Genomic DNA, 16978 nt, shown 5'->3' on the forward strand with positions numbered 1-16978 from the left:
CCGCTCAGGATGTGCTCAGTGTTACGGTCAGCACATCACCATCTGGACACATCCCTGACATATGGACAGCTGCTGGGAGCCCGCAGGTCAGGCAGTCGGAGAGAGCGAGAAGGAGAGAGAGTGCGAGTGAGAGAGGGGAAAAAGTGATCAGAAAAGAAGGACAGTGCCAGTAAACGAAGCAAGAAGAAAAGGGAAGAAAAGAAAATGCCAGTTAATTCTCTCTTGTGGCATCTTCTTAGCTGGGTGAATGAAGCAGAGCACTGGGGAGAAATGTGGGACAATTGCAAACCACGGCTCACTGTTTTCTTTGGGTTGTGCTGAGGACATCTAATGTACTTCTCTTTCTCTTCTCTTCTCTGGCTCTCTCTATTTTGCTTCTCAGACACTCTCTTTCTTTTCCTACTCTGCATTTATGTCACCCCTCCCTCGCAGACAGCTGGCAGAGCCAGCTTGGCATCGGGGCTGTCCAGACTTCCACCTCCCGCACAGAGGATTTATAGACTCCCCGTGTCGCTTGGCATTCTGAAATACCCTGAAATAATTCATATATAACACTGTCTGTGTGAGAGTCTGCCAACGTATGTGTGCCTCTGAAGATGGTGTTTATGCATTTACTTGTGTTTGATGGAGAGATGCTACCTGTCAGGGGTCCTTCTCTTGCCATGCTCATTCATCTCCAGCATGATCTCTGAGGAGTCGAGGGGTGAGCTGGCATTGGCGTCCAGGAGAAGCTGCTCGTGTTGGGCCAGATACTGAGCTGGCGTCTGCTTGGCCAACCTGGCACAGTGGAGCAACTCTCTCTGCAGCAGGGGCAGGTTTGCCTGCAGTGATAAAAAGAGGGAAGAAATAAGATGTTGTAGGAAGTATATGGATTTATTGAACCGATGTAAATGTAGAGAAGAGTGTTAAGTGGATAAGAGGTGAGTTACAAACCCACGGTTGAACAATAGATAGATGGGGTGAGAGTGAAATAATGCCAGATTAGGGCGAGAAAAAAAAGAAAGTGATAGATGAAGAGACAGGATGAGATAAGACAGGTCCCCTGACACCTTCCTCTGCCATGTGTCTCTCTCTCTCCAGGGTGCGCTGATGTGTATATTTCGTGTTTGTGTGTGTGTGTGTGTGTGTGTGTCTGTGTGTGTGTGTGTGTGTGTGTGTCTGTGTCAGTGCTGTCAAATAGCTCTCTCAGACCTGTCTGGTTGATATAACGCAGCCATTGCTGCAATGTCCCAGATGTGGAGGATCAACACACGCCAGGAGGTCTGACACACTCACCAGTTTTAATGGACATTCGTAAGCATATCCCACCATTTCCCACATAGCACTACGAGTACAATATACACAGTATACATCTATTAGGTTTCCAATTGAGACAAGGTTTCCCTCCCTGCCTCTCTATGAACACTTTCTCTTTGGAGCCAGAAAAGCAAGGAATATAGAGGAAAGGACATGCAGTATACACAGAAACACACAGTCTTGAATGCTGGCCATATGGACAGCAGCGGTAAGCTCTGAGCTTGTCAACTGAAGACATGATTTATCTTACATAAACTCTGTGTACAAGTATTTACCTTCAGGAAGGGAATGACGAACGGCCTCAGAGGGAAGTTGGTGGCCTCATGAAGTTTGGAGTGAAACTCTTCGATGGTGAGAGTGGAGTTCTGCCCAAGACAACAGAGAGAGTTAGAGTCCTTAATAAACAAACTTTTAGAACACTCTCTTTCAAAGCCCTCAAAGTCCTTAAAGATTCATTTTTTTTATCTTGTTTGCACAAATCTATATCTTATGTAAACAAGATAATAGGTCAACGTTTGGAGCTTTATACCTTCTGATTGTATAAGACACATTTACAATAGTTAGAGCAAAGAGAACTGCTGAATGAATGACTGGATGAATGATGGTAGTGTTGTTGTAAAATGAATCAAAATGATTCCACTTTAATGTATTCAGGACTTACCACCAGACCCAGCACGAGGCTGCGCACTCTCTCTCCAATCTCAGGCGATATGTCGTTGCCAAACTGCTGCAGCGTGGTCAGGAAGCGCTTCAGTTTGCAGAGTTGTCGAGCACCACAAGCTGGCGGGAGCTGCTGGTTGGAAAGCGAGGCCGTTGAGGACATGGCTGGCCCATTACTGAAGCCGTTAGGAGTGGACGGAGCACCATTCAGTGATGTGGGCGAGTGGCTGCTCCCATTCAGCACTGCAGATATACAGACAGAAGGAAGAGACAACGTGAACTGGGTCAGTAGTTTTGGAGGGGCCTGGGGGGGCATCTGACAGATCTAGGGGCGTGTTAAGGGCAGAGGCAGTTAAGTCTTGCTGATAGAGGAGTGTGTGGTTAATATTAAATATTAGTAAAGCAAATATTAGACTCTAATTTGACGCCTAGCTTACAGTATCTGATGCACACACAGTGACTTTTCTGCCAGTTTAACTGAACGCTGTGGGCGTGTGTTTGTGTGTGTGTGTGTTTGCAGGAGCTTCAGCTGTCCCACAAGTGCTACCATTTGCCCCCCCCCACTCCTCGCCTCCCCCTGTATCACTCTATTCCACCCTGCTCCTCACCCTCTCCCCCATCACTCACTAGGACACAACTATAAGAGGAACTTGTTAAAGAGGTGCCAAAAATAGTCCTGTGGCCTGTGTTACTTTTATTCCAATAGCAGGTGTGTAGCTAAATCTGGCCCTACACATGTCCACCAGCTGAAAGTAGATTTGCAGCTTTAAGGTTCAGAATAGACACAGCATGCATACGCATATATAATCACTCATGTATTCTTCATAATGTGGGCACAAACAAACTCGGAAATACGCAGGAGCTCACACACATACATTTGACCTTTCCCCTGCTTTCATATTTTCATATCTGAGGCAGATTACGCAAAATGCATGCACGCAGCGTACATCATCAGTCTAACATATTATTTACATGTCACATTATATCTGTGTTAATAAATAATAATACATTGTGACAGGTTTTTCACAGATTAAACATGAAATGTCTGTACCTGTTATGAAATGATTGTATTCCAGTATAAAAGCAAATACATACACTTTGACTGAGTGTGACATCTAAACTATAAACTTATTTACCCTGCAGCAACTTAATCTTTCCCAAATGTATTTACAGGACTCTGGCAAGCCATTACTGTAACTCTGGCTGTGAGACTAAATCTTGTACTTGAAAACAAGACTATACATAGTTTAGTTGTTCAATAGTCTAGTTCCTGTGGTTCCACATAGGCATGCTTGCTGCTCAGTCAAAGGCCTGAACACATATGGACTAAATCATGTGATGCCAACAGGCAGCACTTGTGTTCTGGTTTTAGAGGGAGGGAGAGGTGCAAGGAGAGAGCTACACTGCTGACCGTCCGCCACAACAGGTGAAACAACATGGTCTATCATTGCTATATAGGGAAGAAAGTAGTCTACACACCGCATCACCACCCTGGCCAACCAGCTGGTAAACAACACAGACACACATGCACACACAATGCCACAGGCGCACACTCACATGCGCTCAAAGACACTTGTCCCACTAGCAAGGGCATTCTGCACACCAAAAGACACACACACACACACACACACACACACTGATAGATGCTTGCAGAGACACACACCTGACGCACAAGTGACTTCAACACTTGTTCACCAGAACAGGGAAGAAACACATATTTGGAATTTCTTTCCCTTTACACAAGCATATAAAGTGTTCATGACAGTTGGCCTAAGAGGGACAAATGACTGTGAAGCCCATTGGAGAAGTGTCATTATCATTTATGTGATTTATCACGGATTGATAGGTGAATAATTTCACTTTAACATGTAGCAGTTCTTAACACACTGAAACACAGTCACTGAAACACTGTTTTACGAAGAGTTATATGTAGCTTAGACTTTCACTTTAAAGCCAAATTTACTACAGTGTAAAGAATATTTTGGACATTTCTGTTTTATTGTGACAGTGGAATGTTGAGAATTGATAACAAACAAAGGGAGAGAGAGACAGGGATTAAAACGCAACAAAGGTCCCCGACGAGACTCAAAGTGTGGACATTGCGATCACAGTATATGATGTGCATCTTAACCTAGGCCACTGGTTGCCCCAACGTAGTACACTTTTAAACTAGATGACAAAATGGTATTTATCTACAATGAAGAGTTGGAGCTGTTCCAGCGATGGGTTGCTGGTGCAGCACACCTACCAGCTCACTCTTTTTCTTACACCTGACCGGTTAACTGCCTGCTGTCATGACTATTCAGCACAAAAGGATCATCCTCAAGTCAAAGAAAACACATATCGCACAGCAACTGTGGGTCATGCACAGAGGAAAAGTTTATGGTAAAGATTTTGAACTTGAGACGAAACAGTCTTACGAATGGTAAGAAAGTGTCTTAGAAAACAGTCAAAATAGAACGAGTTCTTACTTGATTTACTGGTAGTAGGGGTGAATGAAGCATTGCGATTGGTTACTTGGCTGACAGCCGGGGGTGGAGGAGGCATGGTGGGTGGGGTGGACCTGGGCTGGGTTTTCACATCCGCAGGTGAATCTGGCATTGTTCCAACCTTTTGCACTCTGCTACCTGTGATTTGAAGGAGAAAAAAAAAGATACAACAGAGTCAATCATCAAGATGGAGCTCTGGCATGAAAAAAAAAAAATCATACTTTTAAAGTGGAGACAGCTGGTTAAGGAGGAGAGCACTGACATTTTCACCTGGGAACCATCGACTGGTTCCTTAAACCAAAAGCCCCATAAAAACAACCAAAACAAATCAATGCACAGAGTGGAAATGAATCCAAACTTGTATTGTGTCTCTCTCTTGTTGGAGATTCATGGGCCTGGGAGACATACAGTAACACCTGCTCACTCGCTCAGCTGCTGCTGACTGAAGCCCACCCCCCCCTTCGCTTCCCTCTCTCCCTCTCTCGCTCACACTCACACTCCATGTAGCTCTGACATCCCAATCAGTGCCCCTCCACTGTAACCTCCAACCCCACACACACACACACACACACACGCACACACACACACACACACACACACACACCACACACATACACACACTCCTCACTCCTCCCCGCCTGTCCCCTCATGTCCCCTAGTTCAGACAGCCGGCTTGACAGCCAGTGACAAGTGCAGCTGGATCTGCTGCTGTCCATCACTGTGGACTGGCTTTCAGCAGAGCTTCGTCCTGCTACCAGAAGCTTCACTGTCCTCTGCCAGACACCCTGCCAGCACCAAACAAGGCAAGGCCAGGCTCTGTAGCGTGAAGGGAATGGATGGTACACCAAAGGGACATGAGCAGACAACATGACACAGGGTGAATGCTCCGCAGCCACAAGCATCTGTGAGGACTGTTGCCTTAAATTCTGTATTTGTAGCAGAGGGAATCGTGCAGTCTATAAACACTGTGACTTTTCCACAAAAGCACTGTAATGCGCAAAACTCTACTCACTATATCAGATTATACATACATACACACATATATATATATACTTAATAAATTAGCAGCATTCAGTGAGCAGAGAATGTTGACTGTGTTTCTGTCTATGTGTCCGTCCGTCGTTGCAGCTGCTGGAATCAGATCTTTCTGTAATGTCAACCTGAGCTGGGAGGTGTGACGACTTTTGCAGGCTGTGAGAAGATAGCTTTAGAGTATGTGTACATGTGCGCAACTGGCAGAAAGCGCACTAGATGTGCATTATGCAAAGAAAAACAATGAAATCAATATGCAGCAGAGCTTATATATCAGTATAGAGATCTGTGCATTTCTGCACTAATGCTAAACACCACTATTAAGAGTTATGCATTCGTAATGAAAGAGTGATATTAACAACAATGTAGACTTAATGTGGCATTCATTAATTCTCAATAACTCTCTTCTCAAATATACAGAGTGGAGGTCACAGCCAAAGTGTCTCTATCATGACGCTGGGCTTCTACACATGATGCACAGAAAGGGATTATTGGTAGTTAGTGATCATTCCTTGTCACACCACTACTAATAAAAATAAAACCACCACCTCTCTTGAAACCAAATAGTCAAAGGTCTTTAATGCACGTGAACAGTGTTTACAAACCTTCTTTACAATTGTAAATGCACTGCAGTCACCAACTCACATATAAAATCATTTTTCAAATACCGTGTTTTTCATTTCACTCCTCATTAGCCAAGTATGAATCCAGTGTTTTCCTCCACAAAACGCCTGCCTCACTTGGCCTCCATCTGTGGTGTTAGCCTATTTCTGAGAGCTCATGTAGACGCGCTCAACAGCTGGTGTCTGTATTTAAAGAGTACCACTCTGGAGTGTGCTGCACGAGGGCCATTGACACAGTGATCCTCAAGAACACGAGGGGCACTCCGCTGTTTGCCCCATGCCAGACGCTCTGAACATAAACACACAAGGTTGTAGATAGAGGCAGACGGGGATGGCTGGTATAAATAGATGCAGCCATTCTCTTCCAAAGAATCCTAAACACACAAACAAGCTCTACGTGCTGCTGAATCGGTGGGCTGCTTCCTGCAGGGAGGCAGCCATATGTTTCAGTAAACCTCCTCTTTGATCAAATGTAGTGTACCACTGTATGCAGTGTGTACGGTAGGACTTACATATAGTAAGGTGCATTATAATAGCCAGTCGTATTAGCACTAGTCCATTTCTCGCCATATTGATTACTGATACTCTGAAGCCAGGCTCATGAGAGCTGGACTCATGTGTGATCAAAAGATCAGGAGGGTCACTTAAAAGCAAAAATGTTCTCATGACTTTCTCTGTTTACAACAGCTATTTTTGTCACTTCCTCGAGAGGAGAGGAGAGGAGAGGAGAGGAGAGGAGAGGAGAGGAGAGGAGGAGGAGAGGAGGATAAGGGGACCGTACTGTCTGTGTGTCTGCTCTCACCGTGGGATTATAGACAGCTGTTTAATCTGACCAGCTACAGGGACAGGACACACACACACAAACGCGCCATGCTCTGGATTTCTCTTTTAATACATTAGAAAGTCTGCTAGGTCTGCCACCCCATCTGTGGCCATTTGCGCTCCTATTGTACTTCGTGCTGAAGGACGAAACGCTCCAACCGAGGAAAGTAGGAAGAAAGAGAGAGAGAGAGAGAGAGACTGGTATCCCAGGTAAAACACTGGGACTTGTTAAACCACACATCTGGACCATTCTACTGTCTGCATAGATGCTCTGTTTCCCCTCGCAGGTTTTAATATGGCTCTCTGAGAGAAGCCACTTTGTGATCAATACAGCCAAGAATAGATCTGCTCAGGAAACAGATACATTGCTGTTTGTCCACTCGCTACTGAGCATTACGCTGAAAATAAAACAATACAATACAATCATTACCTACCTCTGCGCCTCTGTCTTTGCATGTCTCTGTTTCCCCGACTCTCAGAACAGCTGTATGTCTGCACATTTGACGTAATTGGAGCTAAAAGATTGCTCACCAAAGAAACAGTCTGCAGTCTGAGTTCTAAAAATGTTCTCTGTCTTCTACTTTCCCCTTGTGCCATGATGAAACAAGATGAAAAACAATTCACTGTGAGACACACAAAACCACAGATCATGTACTGTACAACTGCACACACATGCCGCAGTGGTTAGTCTAACTTTCTAAAGCCATTTTGGGCTCTCATTATTGATTTAATGACATATGTCTTCACTAAGCCCCTTTAAATAAACACACACACACACAAATAAATGCCATTATGTAATAACAAGCTGTTAGAGGGTCATTCAGATGCATTTCGGTCACATTTTACATTGACACTCATGGGACTGTGTGTTGACTGTATGCATATCTGCGTGTGTGTATGTAAATGTGTGTTCGTGCTTCCACTGGAAATACAGCTGCAACTTATTAGCTTTAGCTAACCACTGCAGAACAGTCCCCTTAAATCCCTCCTGTCTATTCAATCTCTCGTACTCCGCAGAGACTATCCTCAGTGACCACATAGCCCTAAAACTCTCTCTCTCTGTCTCTCACTCCTTACATCCCTCCCTCCCTCCCTCCCTCCGTCCCTCCCACTGTAATTCCCCCAGTCTCCAGGAATGCTGTTGTTTTTAATTTCTCCCAGCTGCTCTGGCTGGCTGCCCGGCCGCCTGCCTTCCCACATCTGTTCTCTATCAGGCCGCTGAGGAGTCCACACAAACAGAGCCTGAGCCCCTGGCCCCCAGCCTCCCACCAGGCCTTCATATCAAAACATGGGGATTGTAGCCTTGTGCCTCGGACCTAAGACTTAGGGATACAGCACCCACAGCACCCTCCACTCTCATACAACCAGCCCAAATGCCATTCAAAAGAAATAGAGTGCTGACATCAGTAGCCCCAGATGAATATGGCATCTACCTGTGAAATAGTGCAGTTAACAAAAAGAGAATATTTTCTTTACTGACAGTTCTATAATTTCATATATGTCTTGTTAAGTCAGGTAAGTGAGTGAGTGTGTGTGTGTGTGTGTGTGTGTGTGTGTGTGTGTTGTGTCAGCCCACAGGGTGCTTCTACAGACAGATCCCAGACTCCACTTCATCTTGAGCTGATTTACAGTTCAGAGGCTTTAAAGCCCTCACTAATGACAGGGCGGGAGACAGGACTGTGCTGTGCGTGCACACACACATACGCAAATAGATACACAGATGTATGCACACATGCTCACGAGTTTGTTGGATGCATATGGTCACGCAGCGGACACAAACACATATTTTCCCCTATGTTACTTGAGAATCCCTGTGATAGTACACATGCAGTGCCGGCTGAACAAACATGTTGAACAAAAAAACAAACAGGGGATGGGGGGTTGAGGTGGGGGGGGTTCTCCTTAATAAGCACTGACAAAAGCCCTCTTTGATCAGATTACTACGAGCAAATCAATGACAAGTCACCAGTTTTTCCTCAAAATCTTTAAAATGGGTAAACTGGCAAGAATAACAAGGATAACTTGAGGACAGGCAGGGACTGAGGATGTATTAAAAACAATTTATCCAGGGCCAGAGGTGCTAAGGGTAGAGGAGTTGTACTTTTCTCTGAGCTGCAGGGATCCTGTCATACAGTGCTTATATCTGTGAAAGCTGTTATTGATGTAATTGTATTGAAGTTCTAGCGACCATCTGTTCTCCTTTGGGAGGGCCTGGCTCCTCTCGTCGGCAGTGAAGTGGTTATGTGCAGCATATCACTGCTGCCGACGTGCTCGCAGAGAAAAAACTTCCTTTTCAGATTTTCCCAACGGCTGCTAATAAAATCCAGATGCTAGACTGGAGCTGTTTCTGCCTCGCTCACTCACCGCTCCTTCCTCCCTCTCTCCTCCCTCTCCATCTTCTGTCCTTCCATCTTCTACCCTCCTCCTTCTCCTCCCCCTCCCCTGTCCTTCTACATTGCTAATCATTTATTTCGCTCTTTTCATCTACCACTCCTCTTTTTTCGCTCCTTCCCTCCTCCCCCCACAATCCATCCATCCTCGCCTCCTTCTTTCTCTCCAGCTACTAACCCAGAGCCATTCCTAAATAAAGGAAAGTATTTGTGACATTTAGCCGAGGAGGCTGCGCCAAGAACAACTCCCCGGCTAGCCAGACACATCTGGAGTGTGTTAGGACTGCACTGGGCACTGGTACCAGCACTGGCTATCCCACCAAATGTACATACACAGAAAATGGTCACAAATACTGGACCACTGGACCCGGAAATCATATAAACGCATACACTTTCACAATGACTAGCTTGTTGTTTTCATCTCACATTGAAAACTGTAATTCTTTTTGCTCGCCAGACAGCCCGGCAGCTGTATGCACAAAGTCTCTGTTGTACTTGTTACTATGTTGTATTCACTTTAGCAGCAATAGAGGAATACCTAGTGCCAGTATGAGAGTACTTGCATGTATTCTGTGTGTGCACGTGAACTACATTGACGTGCGTGCATGTATATTGTGCTCCTGCGCATATCTGTATGTGTGCACATGAGTGTGTATGTGTGTGTGTGTGGCTCCAGGGTCTCTGTGTGAGAGGAGTTGAACACCTGAACATCAATAACTGTCATGTGGGCCACCTGGGACCCCACAGCCAGCTTGCACCATGGGCACACAGCCATCACCAGCACAGCTGCCACAGAGAGAGAGAGGGGAGGAGACAGAAAGAAAGAGAGAAAGAGAGAGAGAGAGAGAGAGATGGGATGGAAGTAGGAGACAAGAAGGAGACACACACACTGCTATATGAGGAGGTGGCTGTGCATATGCATTTGGGAATAGGTCAGAGAGACAGAGAGGCAGGCAGACACAAGCAGAGAGAAGAATTTACATGTAGCTTCTGCTCTGCATGATAACTCTCCTTTGTTCCCTCTCATCTACATCTTCTTTTGCTTGTCCTGTCAGCCATGTGCCTAATTCTGCCGGCTGAGAGCTCAGCCTCAGGCAGCCATGTTTCAACATCAGATCAGACTTTCTTTCCTCATTGCTCTTTTCAGATGAGCTCAGTTAATGGGCTCCATCAGACTTGACACATTTCACCTTAATATCCTGTACACTGTTGATATACTGCTATGAAACTGAGTTCTGCACAAACCTAAAACTGCTTTACTCAAATACCAATGATCATCAGTAAGTAATAAATACACATATTGAAATAGCAATAAAAAGAAAAAAAAAACATGTTTGAAACATGACCCCCTCGTTAGAGGATGTTCACAATGAGTGCACTTACATAAATAAGCTCCCCAACCAAACACCTGCAGCCTCACCCAGCATCAATTAGCTCATCAGGCTTTTAATTACTCTGTTAATTGCATACAGGCAGCATGAAGGGCAGCCTGGGAATAGGGCAAGGGGGGCCTCCTGAGGACCCAGCCTGACAAGCCTGACAAACAAAGAGGAGGTTTTCTACCAAGAGCAGCCACAACAGAGCGGCTCTGGAGGCTGGGAGGAGAAGCACAACACGAGACAATAAGCTCCAAGTGCCTCATCAGCAGCACTGTTGCGCCGGGTGACATCACTTCCTGCTCCGATCAGTAAGACGTGGAGGCCGAGGCTGTGAACTGAGTGATGAGAGAGGCTGAGGAAAGCAGAGGCGTAGAGAAGGAGGAGATGTTGAGGGGAGAAAGGAGTAAGGCCATGTAAAGAGAGTTACGCGTACATCTGTGAGTGGCCACACTACATCTGGATTAGTTCATATTGGTCAGAGGGAGGCGGGGGGACGGGCTGGGTTGGGGTTGGAGGGGTGGGTGAGAGGAGCAAGCGTGGGAATGTCCCACTGTTAAGTTTAGGGCATGTGGGCTTATTGTATTTGTGGGAGAGTTAGGCTGGAGTCTCCACAGAGTGACCTGTCTGTCATAGAGCTCTGCAATAACACAAACATCCTCTTAACTGTGCACAATCTGGACACACACGCATGCAAACGGGATCATAAGGCAGCTGATATGAGAAACGCAGCGCAGGCATGAGAAATGCTTTGTGCTGTTTTTCACCTCATGTTGTTGAGCATTTATTCTTCATCTTTAGCAAATGTCTCTTTCTATTGATCTTTTAGTGTATCGCTCTGGCCGCCTGTCTGTCTCTCCCTCACAGCAGATGTCCTCCCTCCGTTTCTTCCAGGAGCAGTGTTTGAGGAGGTGTATCCAGGAAACAGTGGCCGGCGCTCACTTCCTGTGTGACAGGTGTGCGATGGAGGCCTGACAGCTGCTGTCCTGCTCTCTCTTTCTCTCTCTGTATTCCTCTCTCCTGTTTCTCCCTCTTTCTAGCCAGCTGCAGCAGAGAGCAGCTCTGTTTGTTCTTACGTCACCACTGCTGCCTGCTGATTTATGGAGCACAAAAGACTTAGATTTGACCCTGGCAACACACACACACACACTCACACACACACATAAACGCACACACCACAGCAACTGCAGCATCTCTGTCCTTCCTTCTCATAAACTCAGACAGTTTACTTGTGTGCGTGTTAATGTGTGAATTCTGGCTGCCTATTTTTCTCGCTCTTATGCTTTGTGCACCGTTGAAAAAAACCTGACACAGAGCTGTCACTTACAGCTCAGATATGAAAACAAACAGCAGATTAGTCATTCTCCTGCTTGATGTCATGTATTTCATTTCATTCAGTGTTAAATGTCTGCTCTGTCACTATGGAGCTGTCAGCGCTGACAAAACTGTCTGTAGCCTGAACTGCTCCCCAGCCTGCCAGCGTTCTCATGCCTCTTCATTTGGCCCGCAGGCACAGTAACAATAGCTCCTGACATTAGCCAGGCATGGGTAGGGTGTTCTGTATTATCCTGCAGGACCCCATAGGTTTCACACATACACACACATTGACACATGCACACACAAACCACTGGGAAACTGAATGTGGCAGGCGGAGGGGGGGGGCATTCATGTGACAGGTTAGAGAGAAGCTTTGACAGTTTCTCCATTTAGCCTACAGCCAGCTCATGCTGGAAGCTGCTGAAATAAATACCAGCTACTCCTCTGGGATAAGAGCCGACTACGGGACGCCGCCACAAAAACAGCACGAGCGGGCGAAGAAAGAGAGCGACAGCAGTGCCAATAACATGCTGATTAAGTGAGCTAATTGGCAAATTAAAGTGACCCGCTGTCATGTCATGGTCAAAGTAAGTGGACAGCAAACAGTGTCTCTATAAAGGAACTGTTCTTTTGGGAACCATAAAAACTTTAATAAAAGTCTAATAGAATATGTCATTGTATGAACATTTGTATTTACTAATTAAAAGGTCAGTTACTGACAGCTCTATAATGTGGACAAGAAAACTAAGGCTACATCAAGTAGAAACGGACTCAACTTTATCATTGTTAGGTCTTCTTAGGCTGCTGTCAGATAACTCTACAATGCTCACCATGCAGCATCTTTTTAATTCTACGCATTAAGGTTAAAAATCATTACTATGTTACATGATAATGCTTGAAAGATATGAGGATTAAACTCAATGTGTTTTTCTGGATTGTTCAAAAGATGAATAGTATTGTTGAGAGTTCATTTGATCCTGGTTAATTTTTTGCAATTTGTTTTTTTTATTGTGACTTAAATTTGTGTGTGAGGTGAGATTTTGAAGTGTCAGGGATCGTCATCCTTTGTCCATCCATACAAAACACAATCACAACACTCCTGTTCATGTGAAAGTCTACAGATGTATGTGAAGCCCTCTCCTTAAATGATAACTCGTGGAGGTCACAGCACATTACTAATGGGATGATCTCCCTCTGAGGTACTACTTGAAAGGCTGAGTGCAAACCATCAATGCAACGCGACGCAATCCTTATACCCTGCTGAGGCTCCTGGTGACTTTAAATGCCAGGCGATAACTCGCTCCACAAAGTGACCACTGCTCTTTGACATATCAAGAAAATCTCTGACCTTGCTCTCTCTGCACTTCAAATACCTCTGAGAGGCAAAAATGTCCATTTCCTAGTGAAATTAGTACTTTACAAGGCCAATACTTTTATCTGAAGGGGTAGAGTCTGTGTGTGTGTGTGTGTGTGTGTGTGTGTATGTATTCGTGTGTGCGTGTGTGTACGTGTGTGTGTCTGGAGAGAGAGAGACAGAGAGGAAGGAAGGCTGGAGCCGAGATTAAGGTCTATACAACTAACTAGTAACACAACGGCACTCAGTGGCTCAGCCTCCCATTTGAAGAGAGACGGAACCATCTGTGTGGCACAGGATCTGTTTCCAGGAGATAACGGCTTTTTTAATTTCACAAATACAGTACACGGAGGGGGAGAGAGAGAGAGAGAGAGGGAGAGAGAGAGAGAGAAAGACACGTCTTCCTTCTCCAATCTCTGCCTGCATGCTCCTCCGTTGCAGCACTTCCCCACAAGTCCAGAGAGGACTGCTTTGGAGTGGAGACCTTAATAAGTCAGCCTGTGTTCCTTTGTACTTGTTTACTCCCCGCCTGTGATAAAGGCCTCAGTGTGGGGCAGAAGGAAAGGGAGGGATTCATTATATCAGGTAGCGGTGACAATATGAACTTCCCATTTTCTCTGTTGGGCTGTCCATTTGGCTGGATTAAAACAGAGCTCAGCGCTACTGTAGATTAGCCCAGCTGTTTCCTGTGTCTAACTGTGATCTGAACACACTTCCTACTGTGAAGTGGAAGCGGCGAGAGGGTTCAGCGGGGAGAATGGGACAAGGAAGAGAAGAGGGTCGAAAGAAGGTCAGAGGTCAGTGGGCAAGTGAGGACGTAAAAGGTGAGTGAAATGGGCGCAAGACAAAGAAGGGAGGAGGAGGAAGTGTCTTTTTTCCTTGGCTGTGGCTGTCAACAATTCAGCTATACGTACGGTCCATGTGAATTCATCTATGTTGTGACATTTATTTGCAATTGCATTCACAACTGAGCATTTCTGTGCACTGGAGATGTGGCTTCCTTTTGAGATGCATAATTGAGGTTGCAATTTGTCAGTGCTGAAGTAATTTTAGTAAAATAAAGTGTCAATTCAACAAATAATTTACATAAATGGTGAGTTTTCACCCTTGAATGTCACAGATAACTTAGTATGGAGCATTTTGCCAGTTCTGCATGCAGGCAAAGCTGAAAAAAAGACACCTGATAATTCATATGAATACAAAACAGTGTTATGACTGACTAGCAGTAAAGAAATGGTGAATGTGTTTGCGTGTACATGTTAATCTTGGGAATCTGAGTGGATATGTGCACATGTAGGGAAGTGAATGAGCAAAAGAGTGATATTTCACACACACATTTGGGGTTTTACTTGGCCTCCACCCTCTGCTCTGCTCCCACGCTATGGCGTCAGCGGGCCAGCCATCCAGCGAGTGTGTTTCTCATTCCATCAGATGTTGGGAAGCTGTTCGCTTCTCCACTCTAGTCTCTGACATTCTCCATCTCCCCCGAGAGGCTGGGCAGCCTTGTCACAGTAATGTCAAACACATGTGGAACAGACCAGGGCAGAGCAGACCAACACACACACACACACACACACACACATGATGGAGCAGGAGGCGGCCAGAACCACACTGGTCTTTCCCACTGTGTATTCGGATAAACAGCTATGAAACCATAGAGATTCAGCGCCGACAAAGTCACTTCATCACTCGTTAAATCGCTCACTTGCTGCCATATTTGCACAAAAACGGACACATTTACACACTGATCTCATCTTACTCCCTCTAACTGTACAGTAAGTACACTTTCTGCAGTGAGCGCCACTGCTGCAAATGCTGCTGTTAATTTGTCATCTGGAACAAAGCAACACCACAACAACAACTACCAAAAGTCAGATAACTCTAATAACACTTCACACTCTCCTTTTTAAAAACCACCCCAATGTAGTGGTCTGCCATTTTTTTTGTTTCTGCCATGAACACACACATTCACAGGACAGCAACGATAACAACACTCTTTTATTACCAACAATCTCTGCTGTTTTCATCTTACTGCGTGTACTTTTCCGTCTTATTTCTGAACTGCCACTATCTGTTGTAGTTGTGTGACTGCCTGCAATCAGCTAATCTGAGAGAAATAGCCCCCTTGAGTATATATACATATATATATCTCTCTCTATATATATATATATACAGTTTGAAGTAGAGAAACATAAACAACACTTAGAACTGATACCTGAAACAAATATGAACTGTGCAGATGTTCCCATGAATCATCTTGCTTTGAGTCATTTGTTCATTATTCATTATGCACTACTTGTGTAAGAATACAGTGTTATTAGAGGAGGTAATTATTTTCACTTCTTAATATGGGCTAATTTATACAGACAGCTTCTATTTAGGACCACGGGAAAGTGAGGAAGAAACTGTGTGTCGTTACAAGAACTTATAAAAAAACCCTGATGTAAAACAATATGCTACATAGCAATGGCTTCCGACTTGAGGGAGAGGTTCACCAAAGTGGTCACCAATGAACATGAAGGGTCGTGAGATGATTGACTGGATCGAAAGAATAACAACAAGAAGAAAAAAGCATTTTCTGCTTCATAAAATTACATATTTAACTACATCTTCTTTTTCCTCTCTAGTTTTACCTCTTAAACCTGTTTAGTTAAACAGTTCACTGCTGTGTACAACATGTGATGAGGGGTCGCAATTAGATATGAGGGTTCACATAATATCAGACCGTGTACTGCATATCTGTTTGTTGGCTTTCAGGAAGGCCATACATACACAGAAACGTCCAGTCAACACATAAACACACACAGGCCTGAAGTCTGGCTGGTGTCAACCGCTTGGCTTGTCTTGTTTGTGATGGCCCAGGTGTCTGTGTTGTGCTGACCACCTGACCGGCTCGCTGTGCGCTCGCAGCTCCCGCCCACCCGAGGCCATCTGCTCCGCTCATTAATTAGGAGACAGCCAGTTTCACCTGCACTGCCCGCATTTAGATCACAATAATTACCACACACACACACACACACAAAGCACACTCAACAAGCCCACACACTCACACACAACGCATACAGTAAACACGCAAGCTGTGCCCAGATCCTGCAGCATCGAGTCACAGTATAGAGATGATACAGATACAGATGTGAGATGGAGATGTTGTAAAACAGCGGTGACTTTCACCATGTCCTGCGTTTTCGCTCTCAAATGTCTGCTATTTGGGCTAACTCACTGATAAACTATCTAGTTAACATTGGCAGATGCAAGAGTACGAAAAATATTGTGCCTTTGATACCTCGATGGTTAAACATTAGTCACGATATGCTTGAAATAGCAGCAATGAATCACCAAATAATACAACAAGAAAACCCATCATGAAGCAAAGGGAAATAAAGTATGTGTTTTTTTTTCCCATTTGACATTGAAAAGCAGACGCTGTGCTGACTTTCTGCTGGCTTGTGGCTTTGCCTGATGCTATTTCTTCAGGAGAACATGAGTTTTCTCACTTTCTCTTAAAGTCCCGTGGTATGTATTTCTTCTGTATATAAAGCAGAAGACATCCCATCCATGCACCTGTGGTAAGATGGGAAGTGAATAAGCACTCTGCAAGGCTGGGGTCATAATGAATGGC

At 44.9% G+C, this 16978-nt stretch overlaps 1 protein-coding gene across 5 annotated transcripts in view; it reads right to left on the bottom strand.

Annotated features, from left to right (window-relative positions):
- cbfa2t3 (CBFA2/RUNX1 partner transcriptional co-repressor 3) overlaps positions 1-16978 on the bottom strand; it is a 41468-nt gene that overhangs the window by 14471 nt on the left and 10019 nt on the right. For 4 of the 5 annotated variants that reach the window (XR_011585645.1, XM_070849738.1, XM_070849623.1 and 1 more), the window contains exons 2-5: positions 4428-4583; positions 1958-2199; positions 1572-1661; positions 640-821 (exon numbers count right to left, since the gene is read on the bottom strand). Coding sequence is in view for 4 of the 5 variants with exons in the window: in XM_070849738.1 (XP_070705839.1) it covers positions 640-821; positions 1572-1661; positions 1958-2199; positions 4428-4583 (670 nt within the window). In the remaining variant the exon portion in view is untranslated. Of the gene's footprint in view, positions 1-639; positions 822-1571; positions 1662-1957; positions 2200-4427; positions 4584-14694; positions 14761-16978 lie in introns of those variants that run through there. The other variant, XM_070849884.1, reaches the window with a different exon arrangement.

This window comes from Pempheris klunzingeri, chromosome 1, assembly GCF_042242105.1.
Source record: "Pempheris klunzingeri isolate RE-2024b chromosome 1, fPemKlu1.hap1, whole genome shotgun sequence".
In the NCBI taxonomy this organism is placed as follows: domain Eukaryota; kingdom Metazoa; phylum Chordata; class Actinopteri; order Acropomatiformes; family Pempheridae; genus Pempheris; species Pempheris klunzingeri.